Raw genomic sequence first — 21,642 nt, 5'->3', positions numbered from 1 at the left:
TCGGTTGTAACAGCTGCCGAAACGTTGAATTCAGGTTAAGCTCTTGTTATAAAAATAAAATAAATCCGTAATACTCTGCGCTGGAAGTTAACAAGGAAATATTTTTTGTTGGAGCCCGTGCATCTGAATATCAATTAAATTAAAAATAACCATCATTTACGGAGTGTAAAATTAAGCAAGTACCTCAGCTCCCCAATTATATCTAGATATGTATATCTACAATACAATTAACTTTATAATCCGAACAAATCTTAGCAGTCAAGCGAAAATAAAAACCAAAGTTAATCCTCCTTGTCCTAAAATTGGATATGTAAAAAGGTAAACCAGTGAAAACAAAAACTTCCCAAGAATTTCCATGCACAAAAGACAAAGAAAAACAAAATGAGGAAAAGACGAGGCGCTCTTCTACTAATTGTTTAAGTATTAGCTAAACTTTGTGGCATTAAGTCAACTCCGTGGCATGGCAGCAATTTAATTAAAAAAGTTATTTCGGGATGTATTTAAAAATTAATTTCACCAGCCAATGGAAAAGCACGTTGTGTGCTATGCAAACGATTTGACCAGCTGGCACAAATGAATGGCGGCAGGGAAAATCGGACCGAAAACTGTGTACGTAAATAGGGTATATGGCTCTGGACCCGACAGTAAACAAATTAGCTCCAGTTCGCAGGCATAAAGGAAATGTATCGAATATGTGCTAACGTCAGCTGACGCCTCTCCAACAACAGCAAACAAGCGACAGCAACAAAAGACGCAGGAAACCCAACCGCAATGCAAAGCGTAAAAAATGCAGTGCAAATAGCCAGTAAATTGTGCAACATCTGAGCCAAATAAATAACCGTAGCAACAATGTGGGCTTAAACTGAACTTTACTGTAGGAAAAAATTAAGTTTATGTGATACAGAAATAAATATCTCTTTCTGTTATGTATGGTGCGTATACGTAATATTTATAATTACATGGAACAGGACTGGCAACTATTAAAGCCTACTTTTCGGTGCTGTTATTATATCAGTTGTACCAAATTTCGAATGTATATTCACCTATACTGTACTCATATATAATATTTTATTTTTTTTGATATTACGAACCTTTTTAAATTTCATGCGTGTACTAGTCAGCTGCGTAGATCATTTTAAGTGCCATTTTCTAAGTGATTTATTGCTACCCTTAAGGCAAAGTCCTCCTACTTACTATGACTCTAAAACCGTTTTGATCCGAATTTTTTACAAGCATTAATATAATCTTTATGGCCTCTACTCGCATTCCTTCCCCTTTTTATGTGTGTGTGCGGCCAATTAAACCCGCCCATATAAATAAAAATAAACAATTTGTGCAAACGAAAAGAGGAAAGCAGAAAAGGGAGCTCACAAAATTTGAACATAAAATGAGCAATTTCCATGAAATTGTTAAGAAAAATGTGGCAAACATTTATTGTTGAAGGAAAAGGAGAATGAAGAGCATATGGAACATAATTTGCAGGGGGAAACAAGGAGAGAGACATCATTTAAGTGCCGCCTTTGTTATGCACAGTGAAAAAATTTCCTAAAATATATGTATCCCTGTCCGCCTTCCCTTCCATTCCACTTTGCACTCGGAAACAAGAGTAAACACATGTCTGCTGAAAAGCATCAAATAACAAAAAAAAAAAAGAAGAACACACTGACTCACAAAAGGCCACTAAAATATTATATCTAATAAACCGAAAAAATGTTTGGGGGCGAGGAACGAGATGAGAAATACATAAAACAGGGAACAATAACAAAAGACATCAATCATAAGTCAGTGGGTACACGTCCACATAATCTTTCTCCCCCCAACTTTTTCGTCTTTATGTATACTTCTAGAGGGGCAGTGAAAAATTATTCCCAGCCAAATGCCCACTGACATTAAAGTTTGTGTGTATTTCAGCCATGCAACATCTTTTTCCACCTCTGACTCTCTTCAATCTCAGCTTGTTTACTCTGGCGGCATATGTTCATTAAATTTATTAAATTACGGACACACGCAACATTCGACATATGTTTGCTATATACACACAGATAGACCTCCTCCATATGGTCATGGCAGATGTTCAGACATCGAGAGCATTTAATAAAGACATGAGTAGGAGACAGGACACATGCAGAGTGCTGTTGCTAAAGACGCTCGCTAATTGGACTGGGTGGAAATTGGGTGACGAAATTGCCCCTAACTAGACATTATTAAATTGGTGCAGAGAGCAAGCAGCAGTTGCGACATCATATAAAAAGTAAAAACTGAAAAGCAAACTAGATTTTCCACTAGCGAGGCAGATTCCTAATGAAGTCAGAATATACAACGTTTGTCTAAATACCAAACAAGCTGTCATAATTTGGTGGGCATAACATACATCTTTTCTATCATGAGTTTAAATATATTTATCCAAAATAAAAGGCTACCTCTTATAATTTCCTAATGGGAAAGAGCCTACATAGAGTAGCATATACAAATCAATGGTGTTGAATTTGCTAAATAAGTGATACCAACACGATTTTGCCAATATAAAGGCACACTTAATAGTTAATACTTTCAAAATAAATGCCTTTCAGGCCATAAAGTCAAATCTGAACGTAAAAACAACACCGGACATCTAATCTCGATCCCCGTCTGACGGCTGTGGGAGGCATAAAAATGTCCTTGACATAAAGATGTTAGCGGGGCATCTCACTCTAGCTTTTTGCACTGCTATCTCTGCGCTCAGGAGACTTTATTAAGACATTTCACGCTGAACTTTATATATACATAAGTATATAGAAGTGGAGAAGCAACAACGAGTCGCGTCTACTGGCGGCAATAAAGCCAAGCCAAAACGCAGCTGAGTTCCATGCAGAAATTGTGAGATTTATGACAGGGTGTATATGTATGTATGTATATATAACCACCCACTTGCCACCCAAACCACCCATGGTTTTTCCATAAAAGCGATGGCAAGAGGAAATGGAAAGCGGAGCGACAAGGTGACTGCCGCAAGTGCGGTTTAACTGCCAAGCCAGATCCCAGAACCCAGAACCCAGAGCCCAGAATCCAGTTCCCGTAACCAGAGCAAACAAAAAACATTTGCCGACTTTTGGGCGTCTGGCGCGGCACAACATCGGCTTGTGTTGTTTGTGCCGGGCCATAATTGGGCCAAGTTCCCAGGGCTTTATGCGAAAATTCTGTGAAATCCTGCAAGTGAAATCACTGGAAATGTTTCAATTTGATGGTGTAAAAGTGAAAGGAACTGCCGAAATCGATTTCGCATCAAAGAAAAATTCCAGAAAAATCCAACTTGTTTCAAGATAGTTTAATAGTTATTACATTACTGCATTCATATATTGTTACCTTTTTTCCGTTAAAAGGCAGTGCCAAATTCATATGAGGTATTTTTTATTTTCAAAACAAATTTTCTTTCTAACTGAATTGCAGCCGCGTCAAATACCCCAAAAAAAAAAACCTTGAAAATACTTCTAAATTTCCTACACAATTTCCTCAATTAAAAATGTATTGAATTTTGAATGCAAAAACCCTCATATCCTTTTACGCATTGTTTTAAAATCGATTTTATTCCCGGACCCCTTTTCCCTGCAAACAATTTGTTTCTCGTCTCACTGCGAAAATAGTAAAAACTGCCTGAAAACCAAACAAACGTTCACCACTTCCGTCGAGCCCGAAATGAGCATTTCTGACAGCGAATATTTGTAAAAAAACATGGAATAGAATATTCTACCATAAATTAAATTCATTTGGTAAAATGCATAAAACATAAATCAAACCTTAGATAGAAGAGAGGAAATGCGTACTGGGAAGCCTAAACAATGCCTGCCTGTCTGTCTGTCAAATGCACTCAGCGCTCGGCGCCGATGAAAATTTAAATGGTCAAAACTATATAGGAAATTAATAAAATATTTAAAAGGCAGAGAGAGAGATACAGAGAGAGACGGGACGAGGAAAACAAAACAGCAGGGCAATGCAATTTTAGCCAACAATTATAAGCATATTAAACTATTAGGATTTGCATTAGTGTGCGTAACTGGGCGTGGTGTGTGTGTGCGTGTGTGTGTGTATTGGTAGGATGGCGGGTTAAAAATCTGGTGCAACTTTATTATGTAGGCGCAAAATTTGCATATCAAAGCTGCTAATAGAGAGACACGGACAGGCCAAACAAATGGGTGTGTGTGTGTGTAAATTCAGAGACACGCACACATGCCCGCAGCCGCGTGTCTGTGTGAGTTCATTGTAATGCGTCCTGAACTGTGCAGTGCGTGTGCCTGTGCCATAAATGTGTTATTTATGAGCCATATTAACAAGCGACAAACGACGGCGACGTCGGCAACGACAACATAACTCATACGCACTGTGTTCTGGAGCACATTTATTGTATTCAATTATTGATGTAGTTCAGTTTAGCAAGTGGAGCTCGGCCCAGCTTTAATCTCTCGATTGTTGTTAAATAAATGTTGTGTATTTTGCAGATAACTATTAAAGTCTTTGAGTTGAGCACGGCCTTGTCAAATATTCATGAACATAAATAGCATGCTAATAATAAATGCAAAATGAAATGAATGCAAAAATCATTAAAACTTAGATTCCATTTATTTATTCAACTTACCTAAGGAATTAAATACAATATTTTAAGTAAACCACTTAGTTAGGCTTTGCATTAACTCACCTTTGAACCGTTGGAAATCAGCGTAAAATCTTTAAATCTATTTTTGCAAAACAAATCTGCACAATTTTGCAAAGATAATTCAATTGAACGTTGAACCCTTTTTAAATCGTTTTAACAAAAAAGGGGAAAATTGCTGATATTTTTGTTTGCAGACAGACAGAAAGGTGATTCACAGACACAGATATGCTCAGAAAGAGAAAGGTCCTGTGACTGGTCAAAGTCACAGGACACCTGCAGATTGTGTGTAAAACAAAGCACAACCCTTTTTGATAAGCGTACGTCGACAAAAATCGAGAAGGGACGCAAAACACCACGCAAGCAAAAAGGATTTTAACTGTATTTTGTTCTTTAGGACAATCCCTTTGGTCTTTTTGCTGATTTCGGCCACATTGTCTATTACACACGAATTAACATGAAGCCGGAAAATAAACAAACGGCGTAGCTGGACAGGGAGGGGAATCCCCACCATAAGCTGCATAGCCCCATTCAATCCGTATCTGTATCTGTATCTGTATCTGTATGTGGTGCGTCCACTCCATGAATATCCTCCACAAAATGTCAACAGCTTTGTGTGCTCCCCGCACCTTCCCACCTTTCCCTCCCCCTCTCGATATCTTTCGCTCCTATTTTTATTTGTCGTCTGTTTTCTTTATACCGGTTTTGGCGCATTTTGGTTTGTTTTTGTGTTTTTGTGTATTTTATGTACGAATGCTGCAGCCAATATTTATTTGACAAAAACCTATGGCAGACCCGATAAGCACACCAGATGCACACACATCGAGTGAAGGATTTAGATGCGGCTCTGCAAATCGAATACTGGGGAAAACCTGTGCTTTGTTGCAGGATATTTGCAGCATTAGAAATATGGGGGAAGAATTATTTCGCAGACAGTTGGATTTCGCTACTGGCAGCTGGCAGCTTTAAATTTGTATCTACGTTTATACTTTCGTACGTAGTATGCATGCATCAATTACTAAAAGGTTTGTTTATGGTTTTTGATGGATTAAACGAAGTTAACCTATATTAGCGTACTCGGACAGGAAAATATTCCCCACTTATTTTTCTGACCATGCAATGGTCTGTCAACTGTTTTAATACATCACAATTGTGCCAGAAATGGCTAACGAACTGCATGACAATGTCAAATTTCGAAAGCAACAAACAATAAATTTTCACGAAAATTGACAACATCAACTTGATGGGTCGCAACAACATTTGAAGGGACACGACACACACACACACCCACACCAACACACACACACAGCGGATGGAAAACAAACGAACCCAGTTAAAGATAAGGATAATAAAAAAGGAAACTGAAGCGGCACCGGGAGCGTCGCGTGTCAGGAAAGATTATGATAGGATATATTATACAACAGGAGCAAACAACAGGAGCAGGAAGTCGGGCAAACAGAATCGAACGTCGCACAATTTGAGTGACATGTCAGCACAGAGCAGCAAAATGCGAAAAAAAGCCCAATGCTGGGAATGGAGCGAAAAAATATATATTTATTTATACATTTTTATCAACAGCGACAATACAATATTGTCAAAGTTTATTGCATTTATCAATGTATAAAGCGTATGCATATTCTTTTTCTTTTTTTTTTTTTGTTCATTTGGCACCGCACTCAAGGGAGTCGGGAAACTCTGTGAGTAATTAGTTCAGTTGAGGAGTTTTCCAAACCCGAGCGAAAGCCAGACAAGTGTCCTTTATGAGACCCATGCCCTCAGTGTCTGGCCTCTGGTTTTACTAGCAACCACGATGCCCGAACAGGATGCAAGTCACTGAGGGGCAATTAAACAGGACCAAAGTCGTCTAGCCGTGCAAAATGGTTATTGGGCTCCTTTCGTCTAATTTGTTATTTACAGCGCTTCGCGTGTCAGATTTAATGCGTTTGCCTAAAAGGTTTAGCCGAAAGGATACAAATCCAGCCAATTTAAGTGGTGTGTTTAAAACTATAGCACTGCTAATTATTTATTCCCAGCGCCCACCAACTGCAATATATTTAATTATTGCGCGTATAAAGCATAGGCAATTGGAAAAGTACTCAGCCAACTAATTAATGCTGACGCAATCTGGGGATAAGAACAAAGTCGACCATTTCCTCGTTAACTTGCTTTATTTTTCCACCCCAACCAAAACTCTCGGCGACGAGGCTGCACATTAAAATCAAGGGAATTGGCTCATGTTACGCTTTAATTAGTATTTAATTACTCAATAATGCAAACCACGCGTCGTATGAGCAATATCATTTATTTCGCAGCCCCCGGAAAGCCGTATAAATTAATAAAACATCAACGGGAGGCCATTAATTTGATTTCGTACAAATATTTTTTGCGTGAGCAGTTGGTCAGAAGTTAAACGATCCTAACCTGCTCGCCCGTTGAGAAAACACGCAATTGTGGAAAAGCAGTTTCCCTCGTTTCCCGCTGGACATGCCAAAAGTCGTAAAAACACAAATCTCGTTGCCAAAGTCGAGAAAGCAAACGCAACCCAAATTGATTTCGACATTCTTGCGAGGTTCTCAAGAACCGAATGGCCGATGAGAACAAATAGGGAGTGAAATTTAGTTGTTTCAGCGTTGAAATAAATGGAGTTTCTCAAATTAATTAGCAAATGGTGAAGGCAGTTTAATGAGAAATGTGCCGCCAGCTGCGTGTGTGGGTTCCATAAATAATTCCCCCATTGCTGCCCAATAAAAGGTAGAGCCATCTCTGATATATAAAATTGTTCAGTTTGCGAGTGTTTGGCACGCAATTTTCTGTTCTCTCATCGATGGCCAAGTCGAAATGCCAAGTGTTTTGGCATTTTCCTACTTGCTGGAAGCAATAAAAAATGTGGACAATGTGTTAATTGCTTCGAACAGGTCGTGAAGAAAACCATGGGCTGGTTTCTTCACTGCAGTATTTCTAAATAAATGAGCCTAAAATGGCAGTCATGCCTTTCACTCGGGCCTTTTTCCTGTAAATTCCATTTATTAGAACCAATGCTGTAGCTTCTCTAAAACTACAGAGCTATTTTATTATCCCAAAAGCAAAAACTCAAGTTTTCATCATCCACTCACAAGAACTGAGCCGCAAACGCCAACAGCTTATTTTCAATATGAAATTGTTTTCAGTTTTTTTTGCTGCTTTTTATTCTGTTGCCTTCTGTTGTCTGTTCATTTACTTTTACGAGACATTTGAGATTTGCATAAACAACAAACAGCCGAGTGTGCATATGGACATGAAACATGAACATGCCCCTGACACAACAATGGCAGTTCTGTCCTGTCCACCCACCTGGTGGAAAATAATCCACCCACCCACCACCAACACGTCCAATAGAAATTTCATGAGGCCCAGCCTCTCAGCCTTCCTGACTCTGGGGCTCTGGTTTGGAAATTTTGCAGTTTGCAATTTTTGGTCAAACAGATAACAGAAAATAAATATAAATTATTACAGAGTCGTCGCAGTTGTTCCCCAGTTGGTTCGGTGTGGCTCGAAATTCGTTCAGCTACTGTTTTAATATTTATACTAGGTCAGTGCTGTGCCCCAGACTTCAGAAGCAGCTCGCAAACTATAGACTAGAGATTACCCCTTGCTAGCGGATTTTTATAAGTCAATTTTACGCTCTAAGTGGTCTATAACAGAAACTACATATTAATGATATCGAAATATCATCTTATTGTAAAGGCATAAATGTTTCACATGTTTTAGTGTTCCAACAAAATTATGCTTTAAGAGATAATGGATATCGAAATGAAAACAAATTTGTTTTTCAGAATTTTACAGGGTAACCATTGTTTGATACACAGATAATATCAAATTTGTGTGACATTAATTTCGATGAAATTCCTATGCCACCTTTTAAATTAGTTAATCAAAAGAAATAGCTATTAAGCTGGCCTTTAAAATGTTTTAAAAGAAATCATAAATTTAAGTATAGCTAGGTGGCTGAATGATGCATTATATTTGAAAAGAAGATGTTATTAGAAATATTTTTTACAAAAATCGACAGATTAGCGCCAAGTACAACAGCGAGGTAGTCAATGACAGTCGATCGCTGGACACGTCAATAAAGTTACAAAACTGACCAGGAAATTGACCAAGTGCTGGTCAAGACAAGTAGGAAAAGTGAAAGAACGTAAAGAGGACTGAAAAAGTTTAAGGAAAAGTTTGCCATTAAAAACAGGAAGAGAATATTAAGGAAAATAGGGAAGGTTATAGTCTTAGTCCTGGGCAAAGTTTCTCGCTAATGAGAGTAAGAGTTCTTCTTATTTTGCGGTGGAAACTTGTAACTTGTCGCACTTCCTGTTTTCTACCATCAGCAATTGCCTCGCGTTTTATGTTTATTCGACTTAATCAGTTTGGTCACCTTTTTTTTTTGTTTATTGCGCCTTTGTTGGCATAAATAATTCATGAGCAAAATATTGGGCAAGCGCCAGAACTTTTAATTAAATCAAAGTTGACTTTAATTAAATACCTAAATGGGCGGGGAGGCGAGTTCGAGTGGGGCAGCTAAACAAAGGCGAGCCCAAAAACGCTCTCGAAAAAGCTATTAAGCCTTAAAGTCTAATAAAATAAACAGTAAACACACTTAATGCCTTGATTACCAGCATCAACGTGGGGTTCAAAGTCCGTTCCCAAGGACTCGCCACAGGCCAAAGGAGTCTGAGACCGAGATGTCCTGTGTCCAAGACGCTTTCTCCTCGGTGTAGTTTGCACTCAGATTTATGCCAGACCGTTCAGGACTGACCTCAAAATTTGTGGCCCACTTGGCTGGGTGGTTCGATTGAGAGGAAGTGGTTGTGGGGCAGGTTTGGCCTCAACTTTGGCAGGAAAACATGTTCGGCATCAACCACAAAGTACAGTAGGATTTTTGGTGGCTGGGAAATGGGAAAATTCTAAATAGGTTATTTTATACAAAAGGCTCGGCGGACACTTCGATTCACAGGAAATATTTTCATGCATTGAAATCTAGCGTAGTTCCTGATTTACAATAAAGTGTTGCATACTTTCATACACCTTAGAGAGTGATTTCAAATAACAAGCTTTTCCCTTTGCAACAAAATATAAATACTTCCTTATTTGAAGTTCCAACGAAGGCATCTTGAGCACTTTTTCATTTTAATTCCCATTATACGTCCAGCTTGAGAAAATCAGTAAGGAGGAATTTATGTCTGGAACCGCCCACAAGAAGTTGCCACTTTGTTGTTCTGTTCCGTTGAGCTTTGGGTTCCTACAGCAGCAGCAGCAGTAGCATGAAGTAAATTTATAGCAAATGATGTGGTTGCTGCCCGACTCCTTGTGGCTGGGTGTCTTAAAGTAAAATATTGACAGTTTGAGTCGGAGCAAGTGTAGCATAAACTGCTGTCAGGGCCACAAAAAGTTTTCTATTCCCATTTTTTCGGGGGCAGTAGCAACCCAGAGACGTCTCCTCCTTGTGGCAGAAGCAACAAGCAAAGCAGAAAGTAATTGCTTTCTCCCGCTCATCGTGACTTTGGCTTGTTGCGGTTAAGACTTTCTTCTTTACGACCCAAACGGCGAAGGCAGTAATTGTGTGCGATATTTAATTTCAAGGATTCAAGCTTTAAAGGCAAAGGAAAATGTCGAATTTTGCATAGATGTTTTGAGGCCATCTCTTGCTGCTAAATTAGTTAGTCGATGCATTTACATTTGCTTGGGATTAGAGCCTCCAGCACACATCCATAAATGTCTAATTACCTTAGCCCTGAGTTTGCATTGTTTATTAAATTGTCGGCTGACAATTTATGCCATTGTCTTCGGGGGCAGGTCGACTATTGGGTTTCTATATCATGCTCAAGATTATATATAGTAAAGTAACACAATGCAATAAACGATTCGATTGATTTAATGTTGGCCAAAGTGAATGTTTGCACTAGTTTCGCATCACCATGGAAATCAGGAAATTGTGCTTCAGATTCAGCTGATAATTGCATATTGTGTACATATTTATTCACAAAACAGGGATGCGAGGGCTTTGAAAAGTAAAACAGCCGGGCTGGGTTTTGTTTAGGTAAATTAATTAGTGCACATATCGAATGAAATCTACGGTGAATGTATTCAAATAAATTGTGAGAAATCTCACCTGGGCAAAGTGTGCAATTACAACCACGTGTGTTATCTGACCCATTTCATTTACTATTCCTACTTTAGAGCTCAATAATTTCCAAGTCGCTCTCGTGTCACTCGAATGGCGAGGAAAATCTCATTATTTTCATTTATTTGCGGGCCCGCAGCGGGAAAAATCCGCATGCAATGTGTCTCTTTCGCATTTTCCTTTCTGTCTGGGTGTTAAAAAGCTTTTTCAGATGCCGCTTATCAACTCTTTTCCACTTATATATCCTCTTCTGTCTCCGAAGGAGAGCATATTCATTTTCCTCGTGCCAGTTTGCTTTATTTATTTTGCGCCAAAGGATTTATGATTTTGGGTTATAGCGCGCTTGTCTTTGAAGCCCAGAGAACGAGAGTTTTCCCGTCTAGCGCGATTTTCCCTTGCAGTTTTTTCTCTGAGTTTTCCGCGCACATTCCTCTTAGTTTTCCGTTCGTTAGTTTGGATAACACACAGAGTGAGTGTGCCGTTCTTAAAGCCCTTTCAAATTCTATTATGAGAAGGCTAATGAAAAGTACAAAAAGGAGCTGACTTTAGACTGTCTGGCACTTTTGCCTTGAGGCTGTGGGTTGAGCTTGATATCCTTTGAATGCAATTAGCTGCTTGCCTAATTAAGTTGCTGAATTGTTTTTTAAAGGATTAAAGCTACACTCGTTCGAAACTAATGAATGCAAATTTCGGTTTTTGTGCACTTAATTAAGCTATTTTAATCATAAATCGGTTGCGTTTTTTCGGTAAAATGGATGATGTATTCATTTGCGCTTTATTCTGACAAATTTTTGAAATAATATAGTGCTGATAATTATTTATCACCCCTTTTGTTATGTTTTCTGCACTTTAAATAATACAAGCTTTTTTATAAATGTGCATTTTAAAATCATCAATAAATGTTGAATGGGTGACAAGCTGAAAAGATATTTAATTTAATATTTCCTCATTAAAATACTCGCATCGCTTAATTGATGAATATCTGCCACTTAAATATGCATTTCCTAATTAAATGTAAGGTCCTTAAACTAAACTTCAAAATGAGTTGCAAAACACATCTACCTTTCGCTAATTACAAGTACAAAGAATTCTTTCTTTCCGTTGCTGTTGCTGCAAAGACATCCTGTGTGGGCAAACATCCTGGAAAGCATTTGGGAAAAACTTCCCACCAACAAGCCACATCTTTTTGTTCCTGGAACTTCCCCACCATTCGCATTCTGTTTCCCATTTGTGGCTGCGACTACTTTGATAGCCGGGACCAGCTCCGTGTATCTGGAGTAATATAATGCCATGTAATAAGGAAGTAACATTTACAAAAGCCAACTGCTTGCAACAGTCAAACAAACACATGGGCAAAACGTCGTGTACGCAGTGTGTTTTAGATGCATTTGTGTGCTTATGGAAAAGCGGTCGACGCGTGTAAATTGCAAAGAGTAAAATCTTGTAAAAGGCAAATTCCTTTCAAATGCAACCATTGCTGCGGATGCAGAAAGGATGTGTGGCAGGGAGAACTACTTAAAGTTGCATGCCACTAGACTGAGAACTGCCTTGGCGTATGTATGTATCCTTGGAGCAGGAGATGTGGTGAAATTTACACACCGCATTCAAGTTGACTTTTATAGTATGTCATACAACAAAATCCAACGGAGGATATCGCCCATCCACTCAGTCACCCACTCTGCACTTCTTTTTCCCCATCAGCACCTCAATCATTGCTGGCAAAATATACTAAGCAAACTTTGTAGTTTTTTCTAGATATAAAACTACTGCTGCCTCAACAGCAACAATGGATTTTTGTTGTAAGCTGCAACTTGATTGAGTATACAGCAGGTGCTGAGCAGAGTGGATAAGGATTCTGAGACTATAGGATCAGTCAGGCTTAAGAGTTTGTTTAGTTAGCAGAAGGTTTATATTTGTTACTAAATTCCTTTTTGGTTTCTAAATGGAAATGTTTACGCTCCTCCGATGAAAAGTTATTAATTGCAACATTTAAAAATTCCTTTACATTTTCATTAGAGATTTGTTGAAACAGAAAACGCATTTTCCCTGCCAACGTTTAAAAATATAATGAAAAATGAATATTCATTTTGCAGCCGTGCAAGTGTGAAACGAATTCCAACGAATTCAGGCTGCTAAAAAGGTATAACTTTGGCATTCCTCTTGATTTTCTTCATTTGAATGTGTCCCCCAATTATTTTGACCACAGAAGCCAGAAGAGCGACTTTTGCCCCTCGAGATGTTTGTGTTTGTGGGGGTGGCCATGTGGAAAGTGGGTGCTGCGATGATGCGGTGGGGCAACGGGGTGGACAAACAGTGCACACAATGTGAGTGGTATCCACACTCCAGCAGTGCATCCTCTTATCCCTGAAACCCCTTTTTCTGCCTTTCAAGCTGGCCCCCTTTTCTGGTTCAAGTGTTTGCATTTTACGACCACCGACAGAGACGGACACAGACAGAAAAGCACACACTAAGCGGGTGCTTGTGTGGGTGACTAAGTGTGTGCGAGTGTGTGTGAGTGTGTGTGAACTGGTTCTTTATTTTCGAGTTTGTGAGCTTAAGTGAAATGTAGCTGACCTAAGCGGGAAAATAAACGGGGAATAGGAATTGCATGCATGAGTGTCTCAAGGTCGCATCCATCCGCACATTTATCTACCTTAACTAATAAATATTCATTTAAACTTACTAATCCATTGCAATTTGCCTCTCAACTTCTCCTTCAGGCAAATTATAGGCAATATTTTACAATTTTAAAGAAACTTAAATACAAAACTAAGGATACCACGAGAGGAGTCTCATTAGAAGCTAGTGGCAAAGCGGCGAAGGGTTTGAGGTCGACGACTCACCAGCAGAATCTGCATGTCAGCGAAAAACCCACCGAAAGGCGTGAGATTTCAGATCGACTATAGCCACAACTTCTGATCAATCAGCGGATCCATTAAGATGCTCAGTTCGCTGGACGCGCTGGCCGGCAAAATAGCCACTGCCACGCCCGGAACGGGGGCGGTAACGGCGGACAGCAAGAACACACAGTCGTCGCTGCACCATCACCACCGCCTCGACTATGATTACTCAGCGGTCGAGATTGAACCACCGGCGGAACAACTGGCCAACTCCCCGCGCAGCGAACGGGAGCGTTTGCAGCAGGCCCAACAGGCCTACGAGCAGCAGGCCCAGGCGGAACTGGAGTTCGGCCTCGCGGAGGTGGACGCCAAGTTGACGCAGCTGAAGAGCAGCCACAGTCTGCAGCACCACCATAATCACAATCACCACCATCAGCTGCAGCGCCATCCGCCGCCCCACCACCAGCAGCAGCAACAGCAGCAGCTGCACCACCATCAGCCCCACCACAATCACCACCACCATCATCCGTACCAGCGACCCAGACCCACATCGCCACCGCATCAGCAGCAGCAGCAGCAGCAGACGCCCTCCTATCAGCAGCAACTTTCCCAGCTGGCCGCTCTGCAGGATCACCACGATCTCCTCCAGACGCAGCAGGAGCTGTTCCACAAACAGCTAGCCACCATGCAAGAGTACCAGCGGGAAAGGGAGCGGGAACGCGAGAGGGAACGGGAGCGGGAACGGGAACGGGATCGCAGCAGCTTTATCGATAACAGCGACTACGATTCCCAGACGGAGTTCAAAATTTGCCTGAGGGATAGGTGAGTGTGCGAAAGACGCCATACCGACATATCCATACCGGAACACAAAACCAACTCACACTAACCTCTAACAAAGTGTTTTCATTATTATTTGTAATATTTTACTTATTTATTTGTTTCTTGTTTAACATTTTAATATTATCGACGTCCTTTTAAATATTTATTTATCGAAATACACGCCGTCATTATAGCAATCTAATTATATTATCAGTAATTATTACATTCTGAAAAAAAACTACATGTACAAAGCGAACTCGAAAAGAACATGTAATTATATTATCATTAACAGTGATATAATTTGTTTTTGTGCACTCTGCATTCTTAATACATTTTGCTTTCAAACATAAATCATAATTTTCACTTTTTAACGAGTTTTGCCTTCACATAAGAAACTATTATAGCAGCAATTGTAAAGCATTTCCATTTAGTTTTTTCCGCAAATTTTTAACTGCATTGCATGTTTGCGTGCAGGACGTGAATGCTCTTTGAAATCCAACCTTATTCATTAGCAGAAATGGACAAGAAGCTATATAATTATAGAACTGTAAATGAGTATACAACCAGTACAGGAAAAATCCATTAAAATCATCGTTAATTCGTGTGAATGCATAAATAAACATCGAAAGTCAGGTGCATGAGAGAAAATGCGCTCTGCTTCTTTTTGTGGCTTAAACTGGTGACACTTTAAAACTGCATGCCTTTTTGTAAATTTAAAAGGATTATTATTAAAAATATTTAAATGCATTTTCCTTAAGCAGAAAGGAATTTTTTTCCCCTTCCATCAAACTTGCGTGCTCCATTGGTGTGCTGTCATGTTGTTTTGTATCCTCAGTGTAAACACGCCGAGAAATCAAAATCCTGAAACACGCACCTTGGCAACGCCTTGAAGCACCTGCATGGCATCGCGAATTCGAAAAACAAACCAAAAAAATAATAAAAACATTTGTAATTTTTGGCCAAACGAAAATGTCACGTGACAAATTGCTGCCGGGCGAATATGTGTGCATATAAGCCAAGTAGCAATGGAAAATCGTCCTGCGGCGGTTACGTTAAGTTAAGTGGGTTCGGAGGTGTAGGTATAAGGAAAATCGAGTTTTCCGAGCACATGCTCGACACGAAAACGGCTTTTCCTTACACCCAAACACCCCCGCAGACACGCGACAGGCGGCGTTATTATTCACATTTGTTTGGTCTTAACTAATTTAATGTGTAATATCATTTGACATATTGTTTTCATGTTTCTGCCTTTGATTTGTGGCCCTGCGAAGGGTTCCTTGCCATTGGTTTTAACCCTTTTTCCCATTTTCCCATGCCACACTGTCTGAACCTTATCACACATGCAAATAGTTGGCGCCAAGGGAGGCGCCTTTTTGACAGGATATCATTTATACACAAAAATGGGACTAGAATACAATATTAAACAAGTAATATAGGTGGTTTTAGAAGGTTATGGAATTTTGGGAATATTATTTCAGGTCTATTAAGTATTTCCTATAATAGTTATAGGAAATATAAAGGAAATACTTCCGTACTATACTATACTTACTGTACTCCTATTCTAACGCCTTCCACAAAAACGCAAACAAACATTGCGTAAATTTTTCATAACCCACTGAGTATGACATTTTATGTTTACTGCCCCAGCAATTTACAACTTTAGCTGCTATTCTCGTGGTCTCCGTTCGTTCTGGGCATTTTATGGCTATTTTAAAAAGCTTTGACATTTGCGTGCCTGCAATTGTGGCCAAGTAAAATGGCGAAATACCAAATCGTTCATTGACTTTAAAGCGCGTGTTGCAATGCAATTAGCTCGAGGTAAATGTAATGTTGCGTTTGCATGTGACATTCAATTAGTTGGCCACTGGGCGCTGGTGCTTCCGATACAGCAGATATAAAATAAATCGGGACTCATATAATAATAGTTCATCCCCAGCGGGAAAATTCCTAGCTGAAAGTGAAATGACTCTGTCTTAATGCGCGACAAAACAAAGAACAATAACAAATAGAACAAAAATGTAGGAAAATAGTAGCAGCGCTAAACAAATAGAAGTGCAAAAACAGAACGCAAAGAGGTTTTTCATTTATTAAAGTGGCCAAGAGTGGGTGGTTGTGTGAGATGAGGAGCTTTGGCCATGTAAGCAAATAATGCCCAGCACATGTGAATACCAGGATGTTTGGAGGATGTCTGAAAAAGGACTCTTAGAAGGCAGTGCAGCTATTCTGTGGCTTAAGGTAAGGCGACAATGGACTGCGTGAGCCAAAGGAAAGGACATTACAAATGGGGGGAATTGTAAAAGAAAATGTTTGCTACACATTTGCATGGGCACTCGTAGAGAACCATTTTTTGTTCTAGCTTTAAATATACAATTTATTTACGGATTTGATTTTTGCTATATCTGAAACCGAAAGTAACCGCAATTTTTATTACACGTTCGGTGTATCTTGTAGAATTATACTTCATCATCTGAAGGTCATTTTCTTGAATTTTCCCAAGTACATTTTCTCCTCCTCACTTTTTAGCCAACAAAAGCAATTGAAAAGAATGCTGCGCTGCTTCTTCTTCTGAGCCTTATAAAAAACAACTGGAAAACGCACCTACTGCAATTTTTTCCACATTTTTCCACCCCGGCCGTCTATTTATAGCCCATTCTTGCATTGCATTTCACTTTGCAGCGTTCTCTGTGTTTGTATCATTTCAATTGTTGCTGCTGCTTTTTGCTTCGGCGTTGTTTTGTTGTTTGTTTATCCAGCAAGCGCCCTGCCACCACCCACCCCCACCCCCTGAAAACATTCAACTTTTCTTTATTCGTGGGTGCGGTTGTGTGTGTGTGTGACCCGGGAAAAGCTAATTTAGCTGCTGGCTGAGGGACATTCAAGGATAACCCAGTGAGTAAGCTCGGCTCCCGCGATTTTTTGTTGGGTTTTGTTCTAGTGAAATCGAAATCCAGCAGACAAGGGGCAGTGCATCTATTTCCCCAGGCACTGAACGAAAAAAAAGGATTGTTCTTTTATTACAATCCTTTAAAAACAGTAATTGTTTTTTTAAATACATTTAATGAAATATAAATAGGTTTTGAGCCTTCAACTTTTGTTTTTATTTTATTTTAAGATTTTTTTTTAGTGCTTGCGAAAGAATATATGTTTTGTGAATGAGACAGGACGCGTCAGATGTTCCATGTTTGCCATTTGCATAGTTGCATTTCGAGCCAAGCTCAACATGCATTTGTGTTAGTCATGTGTGTCTGCATACTTTTCACCTTTATTGTTTTATGAAAATTTTATTTGCAAAAAATATGTTAAATATTTGTTCGGGTGTGTTAGTTGGCTTGAGTTGACTTGCATCTGCTCACTTTTTCCAGAATTTGTTATTTAAATAAAAGTAGAAAGTTGCATAGAAATTACGAGCATAGCTGTGTATTTTTACTTGAAGAGGGAAAACGAGAATTTTGCGAAAATTGTTTTTACGCGTTGGGGAATCCCTCTTCGTCAAACAAAAATATTTTAATAACTTTATTCTACCAAAAGATTTAAAAACTATTAGCTAATATCTATTCCTAGTGTTTTGTAGGCATTTAACAATAACACAGTAGCACAATCAGTTCTGGATTTTAGTAATATTTTTCGATAAGCAATTAAAACTAAAAGCAACTGAAAATGAAATGCCACATAGTGAATACAAAGATATCCAGCATTTCGTACAAACGAGTATTATTTGATCAAATGCTGGCCAAAAATTTGATTTACAAAATATAATTAAATGGGGGCCGTTTGCGGGGTCAATGCATAAATATTACATTTCCAATTTTAATGAGCAGCAATCAAATAAACAAATAACAAACTTTCCACCAGCAAAATACATTTTATATAATTTGTTAGGCTGCAACCAAAATTGTCGAGGGGAAATTGGGTTGGGTTGCCAGCCATGCCCGCTTTTGGCCCCTTTTTATTATATTTTCACTCGATTTCTGCTGTTGGTTTTTTTTTCCTTATTTTATTGTATTCAAGTGCGGTTTGTTCCCAGGAAAATAACTCAGCTCGTTAACTGCACAAATAACATGTCAGCACTTTTCCTTTTCTCCCTTTCGACCTCTGGTTGCCGCAAATTTGCGGAGTCCCCACCATGAATTCAGTTCGCTTTTGGTCTGGCCATCATTACTCAAGAGTCCTTAAACTCGGGCCAAATAAAAATAATAAAAAAAGGAGCGCACGGCAGGGATAAAAACACACGGCACATGGCCATCTGAAGTGGTTAAGTCAAATAAAACACGAGTTCGGTTTGAGTGGGTTGCCCTGTGTTTTTTTAATGCCTGACCAAATGTATTAATCACACACTCGAAAAGGGAGAGTGGGCCATACCACTCGTCTGCAAACTTTTCCTTGAAACACATATCAATGAACCCTCCAAATCAATAACTAAAGGTCCGTCCTCCACACCAAAAAAATTAGTAAATGAAATTGCTCCAAATGTTGATTCTCGGTTTATTTTATGTTGTGGTTTCTCTTCGGTCAGCAAATAGCAAAAAGCAATTGAATGTGATCCCACATAAAACAAAATATAAAGCTATAAAAAATATCGCTTGGCGGAAAAAAGTGAAAAGCGAAAGCAGCCGCAGTCTGTTGGTGCAGAAAGTATTAATAAAATGGCGCCGTTTGGTATGCTATAGTTTTTTCTTCGCTTTGCAGCTGGCTGCGTTGTAGATTTGAAAATCCTGTAGATATATTAATGCTTTACTAGCATAAAAATTCATATTTACAAATTTAATGAACTAACCATATTCTCGAATTAAGAGTGGGGTCTTGAAATGTCTAGGTTTTTCTTTGTTTAAGATGGCTAAATTGTCTTAAGGTAGCAGTAAAATAATTTAATTCTACATGCATTCAAATTTTTAAAATAAAAAAGAAAACCCTGAAATAAAGTATTAAGCTCTTCGTTGTTTCTAAGCCAAGTTCAATCCCTTTTTTATTCGTTTGCCTTTTCTATTCTATCGCATGCAAGCGCCTCGAAAATTGCGGTTAGTTTCGGGTTCTCCTTTTAACATTTTTTTGGTGTTTGCTCTCTGGCACATGCCGAGTGTGAGAGTGTGCGTTTTTGAGTGTGTGCATAGGTGTGTGTGTGGCTGTGTGGGGTGTTTGTGTAACTGCGTTTGCGGTCTTCGACTGCTTCAGTGGAAAAACAAAAGCTGGAAAGCTGTGCTCGCTTTTTCCCTGCATAACCTTCTCCATCGACTCAAAATCCCCATTTCTTATCTGCCTTCCACTCGACCCACGCAAGCTGTGGCCCGTTTGAATCTACACTTATTCTTATATACTGGAATTTTGAAACCAAATATCTTAAATCCTGTATGATGTGTTGTCTTAGATTCAGAACCGAAGAAAATAGCGTAGGTTTCTTACTATTATTATTTCAAAACTATAAATGCCCTTTAGATGTTTGATATGCTTTGTTCCAGTGCAATTACTTGTTTTTCCTCACTTCTTTTGCCTGCATCTGTCGGTTCATTGATTTTGGTGTGGAAATGAACTTTGCTGGTTTTTTCCTAACTCTAGTGCCCTCCACTTGCTTCTCTGTCGTCTATGTATGTGTATTTCTACAGTAGTTTCTTATAGATGGTTTTGGTTTTTGTTGGTGGATTTTCAGCACTTTGTAAGCATTATTTGTTTTCACTTTTATTTATGTTGCGGTTCGCCTTGTTTAGTATGCAATTTTTGGGTTTCCAGGCCAAAACTATGAGCAAATGAAAGTTGTAAATATAACTTGTTTTAGATAACTAATAGCAATGGGTTAGGACGAGTTTTTCAAAATATATAATGGTCATTCTCACTTAGTATGTTATTGTTATTATTTTTTGTCATTCATACATACATATATGTAAGTATGTAGCTTTTAACGCATTACATAGAAACCACTAAGTCTTTCGTAATCCGCCTAAAAGGTTTCAGTTAAACCCAGTTCAATGTCAAAGTACATACATATTCACGCCCCACTGGCCACGCCCACTCTTAGTCCTTGCCGCACCTTTCATCTCCAGTCCATGACATTGATGGTGCTGACTCCTGTTTTATTTGTGCAAAAACATTTTCATAAATTAAAACGACGCGTCAGCGGCAATGCACAAAATGCCAAACACATGACGTACCCAAAATGAGTTGCAGACAAACGAAAACCTCTTTTTGAGTACAGAGAAAAAAAGCAGGACTTTGTTCCACATCTCTTACATTCCAAGAGCATTTATATAAGAGTTATTTGGTTTCCAAAAATTATGGAAAAAAATGTATTTAAATTTTAAAATATACTATTCGCTTTAAATAGTTTCCAGTGTTACAGGAACAGCACATGAAAACAATAAAAACAGAAGCGCCAACAATTGCTACCCTGTGATCCGGTCTGCTGTTGTTCGTTATTACCTTGGAGATTAATTAATTGCGAGGCAGAAATATGCTACAAGTTCAGATCCCTTCCGACCCGCTGACTCCACTTTTTCCGCCCAACGAGGCCTCTACAACTGTCAGTCATTTCCTGCTCCACTCCACCCACTCAGCCCACTCCACCCACTGACTTTAACTCTTATCCATGCATTTATGAGTCGGAATAACAAAAAACCTTCCCCTGCCTGGAAAAAAGGAGCAACATCCATGGTAATTTTCGGGCTCGTTTTGTCCTTCCCCTTCCCCCTCCAACAGGCCGCTTTTGTTTATGGGTTTTCTTTTATAAAGTGGAAAATTGCAGACAGCATTGTTTGTTATTTATTGCCATTTTGATATGGAACCTTTTTCGTGCCCCTAGTTTGCCATCTTTATGGGGGCTTCACAGATATGTTGCTGCCATCCACATAAAATCGTTTTTGGCAGGCATTATTCGAATCGAAGGCAATAACAAGTCATCGATATGATTGAAGATAACAAGGAGGAATTTATGTTAAATAACCAATTATGAATAACATAGTATTTGTGCGGTTGCTTGGTAATTTGTAAAGCATTTCCAACGCAGACCTTGAATTATCCTGGCTAAAATATTCCAAAATATTCCAGAAACTTGGTGCACTGAAACGCAATCATTTATTTAGCTTATAATCCAATCCACTTGCCCCACTGATTACCCAGCACCACCTTATCCGCTCAGCCATTTGCGAATGGTAACTCAATCAGGGCTCTTGAAAAATCGCATAGCCAACGCCCTTTTGGCCCGAACATTTTACCTTGTCAAC

At 39.1% G+C, this 21,642-nt stretch overlaps 1 protein-coding gene across 3 annotated transcripts in view; it reads left to right on the top strand.

Annotated features, from left to right (window-relative positions):
• The window catches only part of LOC6527369 (CUGBP Elav-like family member 2), a 96,230-nt gene that overhangs the window by 5,270 nt on the left and 69,318 nt on the right, over positions 1 to 21,642 (top strand). For all 3 annotated transcript variants that reach the window (XR_005560350.2, XR_001454344.3, XM_039371403.2), the window contains exon 2: positions 13,496 to 14,437. Coding sequence is in view for 1 of the 3 variants with exons in the window: in XM_039371403.2 (XP_039227337.1) it covers positions 13,716 to 14,437 (722 nt within the window). In the remaining 2 variants the exon portion in view is untranslated. The remainder of the gene's footprint in view (positions 1 to 13,495; positions 14,438 to 21,642) is intronic.

Source organism: Drosophila yakuba, chromosome 2L (genome assembly GCF_016746365.2).
Source record: "Drosophila yakuba strain Tai18E2 chromosome 2L, Prin_Dyak_Tai18E2_2.1, whole genome shotgun sequence".
In the NCBI taxonomy this organism is placed as follows: Eukaryota; Metazoa; Arthropoda; class Insecta; order Diptera; family Drosophilidae; genus Drosophila; species Drosophila yakuba.
This window is presented reverse-complemented; position numbering and strand designations above follow the sequence as displayed.